The sequence below is a fragment of the Oncorhynchus mykiss genome, chromosome 3, assembly GCF_057628025.1.
Source record: "Oncorhynchus mykiss isolate SJ-2025 chromosome 3, ASM5762802v1, whole genome shotgun sequence".
NCBI classification, from domain to species: domain Eukaryota; kingdom Metazoa; phylum Chordata; class Actinopteri; order Salmoniformes; family Salmonidae; genus Oncorhynchus; species Oncorhynchus mykiss.
In genome coordinates this window covers 53,579,078-53,596,028 of record NC_143024.1, presented here as the reverse complement: position 1 = coordinate 53,596,028, position 16,951 = coordinate 53,579,078, and the positions used below count along the sequence as shown (strand labels likewise).

Genomic DNA, 16,951 nt, shown 5'->3' with positions numbered 1-16,951 from the left:
TGATAATAACTCAAACCAAAATATGACCTTGTTACATGTGCCGCAACCATCAAATCCACCTGCAAATCCATCTGTTACATATATGAGATTACAAAAAAAAACTGTAATCCGTTACATTACCAGCAAAAAATATTGTGAATCAGATTACAGATACTTTTGAAAGACTTGATGATTACTCTGAGGATTACTTTTAAATTCAGAAAGAATGTTTGAGGATTTTTTGTTGTTGTTGACACTTCTCTGTTTTCTCAATGACATTTAAATCAGCATTGAAAAAAGGCACACATTCAAGTTTGTTCCACCCCAGTAAGTCTGACCACAAGTCAGAGAGGACTATGATGATACTCCAAATGTGTTTGATGGATCGCGGGAAAAGAGCAGGAATAGGTTTTTGTGGGCTACAGTCCAAGCTATGGCTTTCAATGGTGCGACTGCTGTCGGCATCCAAAGATTACGCAACTTGAATAAACGCTTGGAGGTAAGGATGACAGCAAGTGGTGTAGTCTACAGCGGTAAGGATATCACTTATTATTGATATCTACATAGCGCATTGATTTGAATCACACTGCTGACCTCTCATTTAGCTATTTGCGCCTTACGGATTGTGGTTGTTATGGATGGCTGTTCACAAATCTAAATGTGTATTTGAACCCAATAATGGTTGAATTCCAAAAATTTAAACTGCCGATCAATCATTGTTTTTGAAACCAGTGGATAGCCAGTAAAAAATGCGCTCTGCAACAGCTGCATAGTGCGGGTAAAAGACTATGGAATAAAAGTGGGGCTTTTATTGATCAATCTAATTCATGCTGATATTTTTTTTTATCCATAGGACTAATGGAGACATTATCAAACTTGCACACATTTGATAGACTTAAAGGGGCAATCTGTAGTTGCTACATCCATTTTTGGAATTATTAATTATATATATTAATGTAAAGATTGAATTCAATGGTATTATTATATGCAGTAGAAAGCGATGGGTTAGAAGAAGCATACAGTGTCTTGCAAAAGTATTCACCCCCTTGGCGTTTTTCCTATTTCGTTCCATTACAACCTATAATTTAAATTGATTTTTATTTAGATTTCATGTGAAGGACATATACAAAATAGTCCAGATTGCTGAAGTGAAATTAAAATAATAACTTGTTTAAAAAAATTCTAAAGGGTTAAAAACGGAAAAGTGGTGTGTGCATATGTATTCACAACCCTGTGGGGATGTTTTTCATCGGCAGGGACTGGGAAACTGGTCAGAATTGAAGGAATGATGGATGGTGCTAAATACATGGACATTTTTGAGGGAAACCTGTTTTAGTCTTCCAGAGATTTGAGACTGGGAAGGAGGTTCATCTTCCAGCAGGACAATGACCCTAAGCATACTGCTAAAGCAACACTCGAGGGGTTTAACGGGAAACATTTAAATGTCTTGGAATGGCCTAGTCAAAGCCCAGACCTCAATTCAATTGAGAACCTGTAGTATGACTTAAAGATTGATGTACACCAGCGGAACCCATCCAACTTCAAAGAGCTGGAGCAGTTATGCCTTGAAGAATGGGCAAAAATCCCAGTGGCTAGATGTGCCAGACTTATAGAGACATGCCCCAAGAGACTTGCAGCTGTAATTGCTGCAAAAGGTGGCTCTACAAACTATTGGCTTTGGTGGGGTGAATAGTTATGCATGCTCAAGTTCAGGTTTTTGGTCTTATTTCTTGTTTATATCACAATAAAAAAGATTTGGCATCTTCAAAGTGGTAGGCATGTTGTGTAAACCAAATGATACAAATCCCCCAAGAATACATTTTAGAGGGGTGAATACTTTCACAAGCCACTGTACATAACCAACCCATAAAGTAAAATGTAATGTCCATATATGGCCAGCTATGTAAACTTTAACATTGATTTATCCTGAAATAGATTGTCTTCTTCTAATGCCTCTTATTTTATAACCTGAGATACTTTAGTATTTTCTAAATATTTTTTAGCAAAGGGGGCATTGCGTTTTCAATATTGGTCAGAAGATCATCTGCAAATAAGTTTAGTTTACATTCATGTTTATCAATTCTGATTGTTTAGGACATAAATGCAAATGTTTTATAGATTTTATTATTTCAGTTGGGCAGTTGAAAGCTTCCAAAGTTTTCAAAAGAAAAGGCCAGTCAAGATGGTTGAAAGCCATCAACAGCCATTATTGGCAAATCTATCTTATTTTTTTGTGTATTGTTTTAAACTGAAACATGTTCTTGTATTTGTTTAAAAGTGTCTATTTTTAATAACCCATGTTTGATTGATATGTATCAAGTCTGGTAAGAGTTCTGCCATTTTATTGCTTATAAATATTATAATTTTACTGTCACGATTTATAAAATGTATGAGTACAGTTGATGTCGGAAGTTTACATACATACAGTACATACTGAGTTTAAATGCACAGTCGTGGCCAAAAGTTTTGAGAATGACATAAATATTAATTTCCACAAAGTTGAATGTTACTATGGAATACTGAAGTATAATTACAATGCTTTTATTGACAATTACATGAAGTTGATGCAAAGAGTGAATATTTGCAGTGTTGACCCTTCTTTTTCAAGACCTCTGCAAATCTGCCCTGGCATGCTGTCTATTAACTTTTGGGCCACATACTGACTGATGGCAGCCCATTCTTGCATAATCAATGCTTGGAGTTTGTCAGAATTTGTGGGGTTTTGTTTGTCAATCCACCTCTTGAGAATTGACTACAAGATCTCAATGGGCGTTTCTGGGGAGTTTCCTGGCCATGGACCGAAAATATCGATGTTTTGTTCCCCGAGCCACTTAGTTATCACTTTTGCCTTTTGGCAAGAAGCTCCATCATGCTGGAAAAGGCATTGTTCGTCACCAAAATGTTCCTGGATGGTTGGGATAAGTTGCTCTCGGAGGATGTGTTGGTACCATTCTTTATTCATGGCTGTGTTCTTAGGCAAAATTGTGAGTGAGCCCACTCCCTTGGCTGAGAAGCAACCCCACACATGAATGGTCTCAGGACATGACACAGGACTGATGGTAGCGCTCACCTTGTCTTCTCCGGACAAACTTTTTTTCCGGATGCCCCAAACAATCGAAAAGGGGATTCATCAGAGAAAATGACTTTACCCCAGTCCAATCCCTGTACCTTTTGCAGAATATCAGTCAGTCCCTGATGTTTTTCCTGGAGAGAAGTGGCTTCTTTGCTGCCCTTCTTGACACCAGGTTATCCTCCAAAAGTATTTGCCTCACTGTGCGTGCAGATGCACTCACAACTGCCTGCTGCCTTTCCAGAGCAAGCTCTGTACTGATGGTACCCCGATCCAGCAGAATCAACTTTAGGAGACGGTCCTGGAACTTGCTGGACTTTCTTGGGCGCCCTGAAGCCTTCTTCACAACAATTGAACTGCTCTCCTTGAAGTTCTTGATGATCCGATAAATGGTTGATTTAGGTGCAATCTTACTGGCAGCAATGTCCTTGCCTGTGAAACCTTTTTTATGCAAAACAATGATGACGGCATGTGTTTCCTTGCAAGTAACCATGGCTGACAGAGGACGAACAATGATTCCAAGCATCACCCTCCTTTTGAAGCTTCCAGTCTGTTATTCGAACTCAGTCAGCATGACAGAGTGATCTCCAGCCTTGTCCTCATCAACACTCACACCTGTGTTAACGAGAGAATCACTGACATGATGTCAGCTGGTCCTTTTGTGGCAGGGCTGAAATGCAGTGGACAGTTTTGGTGGGATTCAGTTCATTTGCATTGCAAAGAGAGACTTTTTAGTTAATTGTAATTCATCTGATCACTTTTCATAACATTCTGGAGTATATGCAAATTGACATCATACAAACTGAGGCAGCAGACTTTGTGAAAATTAATATTTGTGTCATTCTCAAAACTTTTGGCCATGACTGTACATTTAAACTCAGTTTTCCAAAATTCCTGACATGTAATCCTTGTAAAACTTCCCTGTATTAGGTCACTTAGGATCACCATTTTATTTTAAGAATGTGAAATGTCAGAATAATAGTAGAGAGAATTATTTCTTTCAGCTTTTATTTCTTTCATCACATTCCCAGTGTGTCAGAAGTTTACATACACTCAATTAGTATTTGGTAACATTGCCTTTAAATTATTTAACTTGGGTCAAACGTTTCGGGTAGCCTTCCACAAGCTTCCCACAATAAGTTGGATGAATTTTGGCCCATTCCTCCTGACAGAGCTGGTGTAACGGAGTCAGGTTTGTAGGCCTCCCTGCTCGCACACACTTTTTCAATTCTGCCCACTCATTTGCTATGGGATTGAGGTCAGGGATTTGTGATGGCCACTCCAATACCTTGACTTTGTTGTTCTTAAGCCATTTTTCCACAACTTTGGAAGTATGCTTGGGGTTATTGTCCATTTGGAAGACCCATTTGCGACCAAGATTTAACTTCCTGACTGACATCTGGAGATGTTGCTTCAATATATCCAGAGAATTTTACTACCTCATGTTGATCTATTTTGTGAAGTGCACCAATCCCTCCTGCAGAAAGGAACCCCAACAAAATGATGCTGCCACCCTTGTGCTTCATGGTTGGCAGGGTGTTCTTCGGCTTGCCAGCCTCCCTCCTTTTCCTCCAAACATAACGATGGTCATTATGGCCAAACAGTTCTATTTTTGTTTCATCAGACCAGAGGAAATTTCGCATAAAAGTATAATCTTTGCCCCCATGTGCAGTTGCAAACCTTAGTCTGGCTTTTTTATGCTGGCTTTGGAGCAGTGGCTTCTTCCTTGCTGAGCGGCCTTTCAGGTTATGTCGATATAGGACACATTTTAGGGTGGATGGAGATACTTTTGTACCCGTTTCCTCCAGCATCTTCACAAGGTCCTTTTTCTGTTGTTCAGTGATTGATTTGTACTTTTCGCACCAAAGTACGTTCATCTCTAGGAGACAGAACGCGTCTTCTTCCTGAGAGGTATGACGGCTGCGTGGACCCGTGGTGTTTAGACTTGCGTACTATTGTTTGTACAGATGAACATGGTACCTTCAGGTGTTTGGAAATTGCTCCCAAGGATGAACCAGACTTGTGGAGGTCTCCAATTTTTTTCTGAGGTCTTGGTTGATTTCTTTTGATTTTCCCATGATGTCAAGCAAAGAGGCGTTGAGTCTGAAGGTAGGCCTTGAAATACATCCACAGGTACACCTCCAATTGACTCAAATGATGTCCATTAGGCTATCAGCAGCTTCTAAAGCCATGACAACATTATCTGGAATTTTCCAAGCTGTCAGCAGGGGACTCTCCAGATTTTCCTGGTTGTAATATAACTGAAATAACTGTTTGATATACGGAACTAGGAAGTACTGAATTGAGTGATATGTGGGTTGTCATTTGTGTAAATAGGGGAGCTAATTTGTCCCAAAATGTTGAATAGAATTCCTATCCTGGTGTATTTCTACATGCGAATGTTTTAACAGCATTTAATATTTATTATTGGGTCATCTGTTTTTAGTAATTTTTTGTCTGCTGATAATTGCTTCAGAGTTGAGTTGAGTCTAAGAAGGCTATAGGATCCATCCAACTATTGTTAAATTCTGATTTATAGACATTTTCATAGAAGCTTTTAAAATGGTCATTAATCGTGTTGTTGTTTCATTACAGCTTTGAATCTTTATTTTTTTAAATGATTACTAGTTTAGCATGTATTCGTTTTGTGAGAGCTGCGAGATATTAACCAGGTTAATTTGCCACTAAGCAGTATGCATTATTTGAGTTTAACATGTAGTTAGTTGTTGGCTCTCTTCAAAAGTAAAAGATCGTATTCCTGCTTGAGTTCCGAAATTAAGTTAGGTTTTCTTCCTTACCTTGTAAATATTTTAGAAAGTGAGTTATTTTTCCTTTCATTTTAATTTCTGAATCAGATTTTTCAGAGTTTGAGATTATTATCCCCCTAATGTACGCCTTAAAGGCATCCCAAATGATATCCGGGGTCGGCACTTCTATGTCCGCTAGAGCGCATTCGGAAAGTATTCATACCCCTTGACTTTTTTCATATTTTGTTACGTCACAGCGTCATTCGAAAATGGAGAAAATAGTTTTTTCCCCCTCATCAACCAACACAAAATACCCCATAATGACAAATGAAAAAAGGTTTCTTATAATGTTTTGGCGAATTTAAATATACCAACAAAAAATGTTTTCTATTACATTTGCATAAGTATTCAAACCCTTTACTCAGTACTTTGTTGACACACCTTTGGCAGCGATTACAGCCTCAAGTATTCTTGGGTAGCGCTACAAGCTTGGCACACCTGTATTTGGCGAGTTTCTCCCATTCTGCTCTGCAGATCCTCTCAAGCTCTGTCAGGTTGGAAGGAGAGCGTCGCTGCACAGCTATTTCCAGGTCTCTCCAGAGATGTTTGATTGGGTTCAAGTCCGGGCTCTGGCTGGGCCACTCAAGGACATTCAGATACATTGTCCCGAAGCTAGTCTTGCATTATCTTGGCTGTGTGCTTAGGGTCATTGTCCTATTGGATGGTGAACCTTCTCTCCAGTCTGAGGTCCTGAGCGGTCTGGAGCAGGTTTTCATCAAGGATCTCTCTGTACTTTGCTCTGTTCATTTTTCTTTCGATCCTGGCTAGTCTCCCAGTTCCTGCCGATGAAAAACATCCCCATAGCATCATGCTGCCACTACCATGCTTCACTGTGGGGATGGTGTTCTCGGGGTGATAAGAGGTGTTGGGTTTATGCCAGACATAGCGTTTTCCTTGATGGCCAAAAAGCTCAATTTTTGTCTCATCTGACCTTCTTCCATATGTTTGGCAAGTCTCCAACATGACTTTTATGTGTTTGCTTATTTTTTCTTTAAGCAATGCCTTTTTTTCTGGCCAATCTTCCATAAAGCCCAGTTCTGTGGAGTGTACGGCTTAAAGTGGTCCTATGGACTCCAATTTCCACTGTGGGGCATTGCTGCTCCTTCAGGGTTATCTTTGGTCTCTTTGTTGCCTCTCTGATTAATGCCCTCCTTGCCTGGTCCGCGAGTTTTGGTGGGTGTCCCGCTCTTGGCAGGTTTGTTGTGGTGCCATATTCTTTCCATTTTTTAATAATGGATTTAATGGCACTCCGTGGGATGTTCAAACATTCAGATATTTTTTTAGAACCCAACCCTAATTTGTACTTCTCTACAACTTTGTCCCTGATCTGTTTGGAGAGCTCCTTGGGTCTTCGTATTGCCTCTTGCTTGGTGTTGCCTCTTGCTTAGTGGTGTTGCAGACTCTGGGCCATTTCAGAACAGTTGTATATATACTCATGTGACACTTAGATTGCACACAGTTGGACTTTATTTAACTAATTATGTGACTTCTGAAGGTAATTGGTTGCACCAGATCTTATTTAGGGGCTTCATATGCATGCACCACTTTTCCGTTTTAAATTTTTTATACTTTTTTTGGGACTATTTTGTTTATGTCCTTTACATGAAATCCAAATAAAAATCATTTTTAATTTAAAATAGGAAAAACGGCAAGGGGGATGAATACTTTTGCAAGGCACCGTATATGGAAAAATACATGTTTTCAAGTTTCAACCAATCGAAAGAAAGAACAATCGACTTTGGGTTGACCAATACCAGACCTAATGTACCATGCATTTCACTGGCATCAGCTATTTTTGGCATTACTTCCTAGAGAAGACCAGTTACTTGTGGACAATAGTCCAGATTGTTGTGTGAGGAGGGGGAAGGAATATTGTCTCAATTTATGATAACCAGGTCTATCGCTCCTCAAGACACTGGGCTCTCTTTCAACTGAAAAGGGTTTGCTACAGCCTGTTCAGGGCTTCATTAGCGCTTGTGAACTCCATTCTCTGTGTTCACTTCCATACCCACAGTACTGCCGGGAATTGGAGTTGAGACTTGACTCCTTTTTTTCTCCAGTGAATGTCTGATCAGAATGAATTGCTTGCGTTTTTTCTCAGTCTAGAAGACAGGTCCTGGAAGAATCGAATGGACCGGCCCTGGACCTTGATCTCATTGTCCCCATGTGCCGTCAGAATGTTGACTTTGGTCTGATTGTTCCATATCTTAAAAGGTTATCATGCAAGGGTATTTAGAGTTTTTCTCCTTCATGCCCACTCCTGGTCCTCTGGGGATACATCCATGCCAAGCTCCCTATCAGCTTAATCACGTAGATGGAAAGGTCCCCTGTTTTCCCTCATCTTCCGGTAGGGACAATATTCTCATATTATTTTGTCTCAATCTGTTTTCTAGCTGATCCAGTTAATCTTCTAAAGTTTGCACCATTGTTTCCAGAAGGTCCATTTTGTTGTCTTTTCATCCACACTCTGCCCTGTATATGCATATCTGGCATGATAGACTACTTTCCTTTCAAGCAAATCTACATTTTTAACAACAGATTGTTTGTTTTGGTGTTCATTCAGAGCATTTTAGTTATGTTTTCCTGGATTTCCTTCAGCTGTCCGTTGCTCTCATTTGCATCTAAAAGTTTGTATTTTTCTTTTCCTGTAAGGGAAGGTTTAAGTCTCAGTGTCGTTTTACTGAAGTGTCGTTTTACTGTTTCCCTTTTGTGTATAACTGACCACTCACTCTCTCCTGGTTGCTTGGGGATATATTTATTTATCGCTTTTAAAGGGTTAATATAAACCATGTTGTCTGGCTTCTACATATAATCACAGTTTAGACGGTACATCACTGAGCTACTATCTCCCCATGCATCCTAACAGTACGCACATGTAACTACATAGTAATGAAAATGGCACTTCACTTTACATTAAGTACATTGTAAATACATGTATATCCCATGTAATTAGAGAGTTTGTTGTTAAATATTGCTTAATTGTAAATACAATGTAACCCAAAGGGTTAAACTTAATCTTCTCCTGTCTGTTAATTTCTCCTGGTTAGCCTATTGTCTGCAAAGGTTGTTACATTGTACCCACATAATAATTATAGAGGTTACACCCTACTGGGTTTCACTTTACATTAAGTTGCTTGATCCTGAGTAGCTACATGAGAGTTACGAGTATATCCTATGTAAGTACATTGTTACATTACACTTGATTCGGTACGGCCTTTGAGCCATAACGGAGAATACCGTCGTGTTTGTGACCGTCTCATCTTTCCATAGCGGGTTCGGACGCTACAGACGATTTTGTCTCACAAACACCGCTCTCGCTCTGTCACCTTTGACCACAGATTTGGAAGTGCGGCATAAGCAGATGCGGTGGATTTAGATGTAGCCTATGAACAAAAAAACATCTCTACCTTAAACGGGCAGATTTTTATGGGGAATTTTGTATTATGGTAATTTGATTTTGTGGGGGCTCGGCCATCGACCTTAGGGGATTAATAACATCAGTAGTTACAACTGTGGAGTAACCAACAACTGAATGTGTAATTACACATTCCTTCTTCCAATTGTGTAATAACTGATTCCTCAACAACCCTATTACCATGTAATTACATAGTAAAAACCTAAGTAACTACTATATCGTTAACACAGTTATTACTGTGTTAGTTACATAGTAATAGGGACAACTTAATGTAAAGTGTTAGTGCATTTTTAAACTTTGATACACCACAAGTTTGCATTTCCTGCATTGCAGGACAATTCTCAGCAACAAAAGAGTGATCAAATTAAGATCCTAAATCTGTATGGTGAGGACTGTAGATGGTAAGTGTGTTCCTACATTTGAGATGAGATAGCAGGTCTGGGCTCCTGGACATAGAGCTCAGCGGAGCTCTCGGCGTCGCCATGTGGATTGCGAGCGATGACCGTGTAAAAGCCCTCGTCCTCATTGGTGACATGAGAGATGATGAGGGAGTGACGACCTCCCTCTTGTAAGATGCGCACATCATCGCTCTCTACCAGTGTATGGTCTGAGGAGAGAAGAGGACATACAGACATCATCTCCATAGTGATTTAATTTGCAAAACCTTCAAATTGTACACGCTGCAAACAAATATAACATTAGTAATGTAACAATGTGCACCTGCACTGTCAATGTAGATGTAAATATACGGGTTCATACATGATTACATTGACCCTGAACAACCGTGTAAACTACTGTATGCTCTTGAATAGCAATAAGAGCTAATTTGGTGGTAAACTAGCCTGGTCCCAAATCTGTGTTGTGCTGTATATTTATATCTACATTGACAGTGCAGGTACACATTGTTACATAGTAATTTTTACTTTTATACTTGTTTGCAGTGTGCACAATTATATGGTTTTGCCAATAAAATCACTATGGAGACAATGGCTGTTTGTCCTCCTATGGTTATTGTCATGTTTGGCTACATAGCACAAACAGATCTGGGACCAGGCTAGGGGAACATAATGAACATAGTGAACATCTCCTACCGAAATGTCCCCAGCTGACTCTGGGAGGTGGTGTTCCGCTGACCTTGCAGTCAAAGCGGGCGTTACGGCCCTCGATCACCTCTAAGACGTCCAGTTTACGGGTGAATAGGGGCTCGATGGAAGGAATGACTTTGAGTTGGCCACTCGAGGTCAGTTCCTCTAAAACGAAAGTAAAGACCAAAGTAAAGCAACAAACTTGAAAATGAAGTTGAAAAGGAAAAGAAAGCAAGAAAATGTACAATACCGGTTTATTAATTCAATGGTCATTCAACTTATTTCAAGAGTAACAATTTGATTCTGGGAAGTTGATGACTTGTTCTTAACTACACATTTATTCATCTATATAGTGTGTATGTATATTATCTAATGATATACCAAGATTAAAAGTGTGTTTAAAAAAGAGGAAACGTTTGGTTATTCTACCAACATGAATGAAAATGAAGAGCATGACTCTTCTTGCAAGACCCTAGAGATGAAGAGAACAAGTGAAGTGGGTGACAGTGCAGTTAAGAGTTCACCTTTGGCCGAGGTCAGTTTGCACGTATACATGCCGCTGTCATCCTCATGCACTGAGTTGAGGAGCAGCCTGCACCTCTTCCCATCAAAATGCATTTTGCAGTTGAGCAGAGCCGGCTGGATCAGCTTCCCATCTGCTAGCCAATCGACGTCCGTGTCCAGTGGTCCAATTACGTGGCACTCAAACATGACTGTCTCGCCGGCATCCGCCGTAATGTCCTTCACTGGACGGATGATGGCGAGGCCTGGCTCCACCGGGGGCACTATGGGATGCACAGGACAGGAGTTAATATTCTGTCAACCCTGTTTCATGTTCGTCATCTGTCAGTGTGCAGAGTTATATTTACCAAAGTATTTAAAATATCACCTGCGTTTTCAAAGCGGGGGAATAATACGTCATGCATTTTAGTCTTATAAGGCATGATAGTCAATGATCTATATAACATTATAAAGGATGTTGTAATGAATGACATGAGTTTATAGCTTATATTAACAATTTGCACAAGAACTCACTACTGTAATGGTCCATGTTACAAAGTGGCTCAGTGACTCGTGTTTGCATCTCAATGTGAAAAAAAACTGTTTGCATGTTCTTCACAAAGAGGGCAACAGATGCTACTCAACCAGAAATCTATGTGTCAGGGGAGAAGCTCCAGGTGGTATCTGATTTTAAGTACCTTGGCATCATAATTGATTCCAACCTCTCTTTTAAAAAGCATGTGAAAAAGGTCATTCAGATAACCAAATTCAACCTAGCTAATTTCCGATTTATACGAAATTGTTTGACTACAGAGGTAGCAAAACTGTACTTCAGATCTATAATACTCCCCCACTTCACATACTGCTTGACTAGTTGGGCCCAAGCTTGCTGTACAACATTAAAACCTATTCAGTCTGTCTACAAACAGGCTCTCAAAGTGCTTGATAGGAAGCCCAATAGCCATCATCACTGTTACATCCTCAGAAAGCATGAGCTCCTGAGTTGGGAAAATCTTGTGCAATACACCGGCGCATGTCTTGTATTCAAGATCCTAAGTGGCCTGGCTCCCCCTCCACTCAGTATTTTTGTTAAACAGAAAACTCAAACATATGGCAGCAGATCCAGAAGGTCTGCCGTGAGAGGTGACTGTATCAGCACCTTTAGTAAATCCGCGTTCTCTGTGAGAGCTTCCCATGTCTGGAATACACTGCCTTCAGACACACATTTTTATTTATTTTACCTTTCTTTAACTAGGCAAGTCAGTTAAGAACAAATTCTTATTTTCAATAATGGCCTAGGAACAGTGGATTAACTGCCTGTTCAGGGGCAGAATGACAGATTTGTACCTTGTCAGCTCTAACCACTAGGCTACCCTGCCACCCAATGCACCACCTATCACACTTTCACAAAATGTATGAATACATGGCTAAAGGTCAATCAGATTTGTGATCATAATCCCTAGCTGTGTATTGCCGCTTTCCATGCTGTCTGTAGCTTGTGAGGTGTGGAAACACTTGTTGCTTTTATGAATTTTGTCTTGATGCTTTTTGTTCTATGTTGCTCTGTCTGTATGCTACGTCTTACTTGTCCTATGTTGCTCTGTCTGTATGCTATGTCTTGCTTGTCCTATGTTGCTCTGCGTGTGCTCACTGCTCAATGATGGTCTATATTGTCATTGTTTTTAATAACCTGCCCAGGGACTAAGGGTTGAAAATTAGCCGGCTGGCTAAAACCGGCACTTTTACTGAAACGTTGATTATTGTGCACTGTCCCTGTAAAAATAAAATAAACTCAAACTACACATATTAATATGTTTATAGTCAGTGTTATAACATTATAAGTGCATCATAATGCATGACAATCAACGTTATAAGGCATTGTATGTAGTTGAAGTCGGAAGTTTAAATACACCTTAGCCAAATACATTTAAACTCAGCGTTTCACAATTCCTGACATATAATCCTAGTAAAAATTCCCTCTCTTAGATCAGTTACGATCACCACTTTATTATACGAATGTGAAATGTCAGAATAATAGTAGAGAGAATTATTTCTTTCAGCTTTTATTTCTTTCATTACATTCCCAGTGGGTCAGAAGTTTACATGCACTCAATTAGTATTTGGTAGCATTGCCTTTAAATTGTTTAACTTGGGTCAAACGTTTCGGGTAGCCTACCACAAGCTTCCCATTATAAGTTGGGTGAATTTTGGCCCATTCCTTCTGATAGAGCTGGTGTAACTGAGTCAGGTTTGTAGGCCTCTTTGCTCGCACACGCTTTTTCAGTTCTGCCCACACATTTTCTATGGGATTGAGGTCAAGGCTTTGTGAAGGACACTCCAACTTTGTTGTCCTTAAGCCATTTTGCCACAACTTTGGAAGAGTGCTTTGGGTCATTGTCCATTTGGAAGACGCATTTGAGACCAAGCTTTAACTTCTTGACTGATGTTTTGAGATGTTGCTTCAATATATCCACATAATTTTCCCTACCTCATGATGCCATCTATTTTGTGAAGCGCACCAGTCCCTCTTGCAGCAAAGCACCCCCAAAACATGATGCTGCCATCCCCGTGCTTCATCCTTGATGAGCGGCCTTTCAGGTAACGTCAATATAGCACTCGTTTTACTGTGGATATAGATAATTTTGTACAGGTTTCCTCCAGCATCTCACAAGGTCCTTTGCTGTTGTTCTGGGATTGATTTGCACTTTTCGCACCAAAGTATGTTTATCTCTAGGAGCTGAGTGGTCCCATGGTGTTTAGACTTGCTTACTATTGTTTGTACAGATGATCGTGGTACCTTCAGGCATTTGGAAATTGCTCCCAAGGATGAACGAGACTTGTAGAGGTCTACAATTATTTTCTGAGGTCTTGGCTGATTTCTTTTGATTTTCTCAAGCAAAGAGGCACTGAGTTTGAAGGTAGGCCTTGAAATACACCCACAGTTACATTCCACTACATCACCGGATTCCTGCCGCAAGCTCTAGACCATTACACCTGATCTTCGCAGTTAGCTAGTTGCTATTGTGGCTAAAGCCCTTGTCCAGAAGCATGCACCAGTTATCCCCTAGCTAGGCCCATCTCCCAGCTAGCAAACAAAGTACACCAACCACAACACTTCTCTTGCCAATTGGAAAGGACCCTTTGTCGACACAGAGCCCCGCCCATCCATCACGGGGCTCCAGCAGCTGGTCTGCTGACTTAACTCGGCTAATGTGCTCTGAACCGGCCTCTGCGTCGTGGATGTTTGGTGATGATCCATCTGCTAGCCCTGGCCTGCTAGCTCCCTGAACGCCGTGTCTCCCGCTCGCTCAACGTAGTAATCGACTACTGAACTGTTCCCTGTTTCATCTAGTGCTGCTCATTGGACCCTATGATCACTCGGCTACACAGCCGATGCCTGCTGGACTGTCCAGTCACACAAACTGGAACCCCCAACAGTAGCTAGCCATCTAACTAGCTACTAGCTAGTAGTCAGGTATCCACTGTTAGCGGTCATCTGCTAACCTTAGCCTGGTCAACTCCTGCCAGTTTGCCCAGTGCAATTCAAACCAGAGCATATTGGACTGCTTTTTACCCACCAAATCTCCATATTTATGGATTCCTACTGCAAGCTCTGAACCTCTTCACCTGGATCAGCGCAGCTAGCTGGCTGCTATCCGAGTGGCTGTTCCTGGCTAAAGTCCTGAAGCAAGCATCAGTTAGCCGGGAACTAGCCTCGTGCTAGGCCCATCTCCCGGCTAGATGAAGAGGTCCCTCAGCAACTCATTGGGCTACAATACCTATACCTAATACCTATAATACCTTGCCAATTGGCCTGGACCCTTTTACTGCCGACACGGAGCCCCGCCGATCCATCACAACTGGTCTACCGACATAATCTGCCCAAGGGGGTTTCAACAGGCTCCTCCGCCGTGACAAACCCTGAAGGCCCAACCGCTAGCCTGCTAGCAGCGGCTCGCTCGCTGTCTCGACCATATCGGACAATTAGCTGAAGAGGTCCATCAGCCAATTTCTTGGGCTACAATACCTATTTTGCCAATTGGCCTGGACCCTTTTACTGCCGACACGGAGCCCCGCCAATCCATCACGACTGGTCTACCGACATAATCTGCCCAAGGGGGTTTCAACAGGCTCCTCCGCCGTGACAAACCCTGAAGGCCCAACCGCTAGCCTGCTAGCAGCGGCTCGCTCGCTGTCTCGACCATATCGGACAATTAGCTGAAGAGGTCCATCAGCCAATTTCTTGGGCTACAATACCTATTTTGCTAATTGGCCTGGACCCTTTTACTGCCTACACGGAGCACTGCTGATCCGTGTAGTAACTGCTGTTACTGTCCAAGGGGGCTGGCTACAACAGACAATTCCATCGCGAAATTTATAACATTTTTGACATGCGTTTTTCTGGATTTTTTTGTTGTTATTCTGTCTATCACTGTTCAAATAAACCTACTATTAAAATTATAGACTGATCATTTCTTTATCTGTGAGCAAACGTACAAAATCAACATACTTTTTTCCCTCACTGTATCTCCCTCACTAACTTCAAGCATCAGCTGTCAGAGCAGCTCACAGATCATTGCACCTGTACATAGCCCATCTGTAAATAGCCCATCCAACTACCTCATCCCCATATTGTTATTCATTTTTTTTACTCCTTTGCACCCCAGTATATCGACTTGCACATTCATCTTCTGCACACCAATCGCTCGAGTGTTAATTGCTAAATTGTAATTACTTCGCCACTACGGCCTATTTATTGCCTTACCTCCCTAATCTTACCTAATTTGCACACACTGTATATAGATTCTTTCCTATTGTGTTATTGACTCTACATTTGTTTATTCCATGTGTAACTCTGTGTTGTTGTCATTGTCGCACTGCTTTGCTTTATCTTGCCCAGGTCACAGTTATAAATGAGAACTTGGCCTAACTGGTTATATAAAGGTGAAATAAATGAATAAAAAACACATCCAATTGACTGAAATTATGTCAATTAGCCTAAACAGAAGCTTCTAAAGCTATGACATCATTTTCTGGAATCTTCCAAGCTGTTTAAAGGCACAGTCAATTTAGTGTATGTAGACTTCTGACCCACTGGAATTGTGATACAGTGAATTATAAGGGAAATAATCTGTCTGTAAGCAACTGTTGGAAAAATTACTTGTGTCATGCATAAAGTAGATGTCCTAACCAACTTGCCAAAACTATAGTTTGATAACAAGAAACTTATGGAGTGGTGGAAAAACAAGTTTTAATGACTCCAACCTAAGTGTATGTAAACTTCCTACTTCAACTGTACATACAGTAGCTCACACAAATTGTTATCCAATGTTATGTATTATTTGATTGGCTTACAGAAAAGAGAGGAATTTGAAATAGAAAAAACAACCAATTACTGTACCTTTCACTTCCAGTTTGCATTCACATTGCTTTGTTCCATACTCGTTGATGATCTTGCAGGTGTACACTCCTGTGTCCAACTTCTGGGGTGAGTTGATGGTCATTTCAAAAGTGCCGTCCTCAGTCTCACGCACAGTGTGGCGCAAGTCTGTTTTTATCGTCATCCTGTCCCTCAGCCTGAACCAAGGGAGAGTTCTATATTTAGAAATGTTTCCAGATGTATTACAATGTACTGTGAACTACAGTATATTGGTTTCATAAAGATATCAGAAACCTAGCAACCATTGTCTTGCCAATGTGAACCATGACAACGTGGAGCATGCACAAAACACTAATGACAAGATATGTGTGACTAGTGTTTTTCAATATTAACAATATCCCGTATATGTTACGTTAGGCTTAAAGTGGAACTGACAGCGTTTTAACTACTTTTCACATATGAAACAAAAAGACAATCATAATATCAGTCAAAAATATAAAATTCCCAGTTTATGCTTAAAAAACAACTTGATAAGAGGTTTTGAAAATAGCTTCTATTTGACTCAAAATTCCATGACGTACAGTAATAGATTGTTGACAGAATAGATGTTCAATGCAAGATTATCATAATTCAGCAATAATAATATAATTTACATTTCTTGGTAGTCCAAAAAATATTGCTATCAAGTTGTAAATCACAGCTGGCTAGTAGATT

At 40.5% G+C, this 16,951-nt stretch overlaps 1 protein-coding gene across 1 annotated transcript in view; it reads right to left on the bottom strand.

Annotated features, from left to right (window-relative positions):
* The window catches only part of spegb (striated muscle enriched protein kinase b), a 128,963-nt gene that overhangs the window by 46,850 nt on the left and 65,162 nt on the right, over window positions 1–16,951 (bottom strand). Inside the window, exons 9-12 of the mRNA XM_021596902.3 lie at window positions 16,259–16,434; window positions 10,881–11,141; window positions 10,363–10,521; window positions 9,689–9,878 (exon numbers count right to left, since the gene is read on the bottom strand). Coding sequence (XP_021452577.2) covers window positions 9,689–9,878; window positions 10,363–10,521; window positions 10,881–11,141; window positions 16,259–16,434 — 786 coding nt within the window. The remainder of the gene's footprint in view (window positions 1–9,688; window positions 9,879–10,362; window positions 10,522–10,880; window positions 11,142–16,258; window positions 16,435–16,951) is intronic.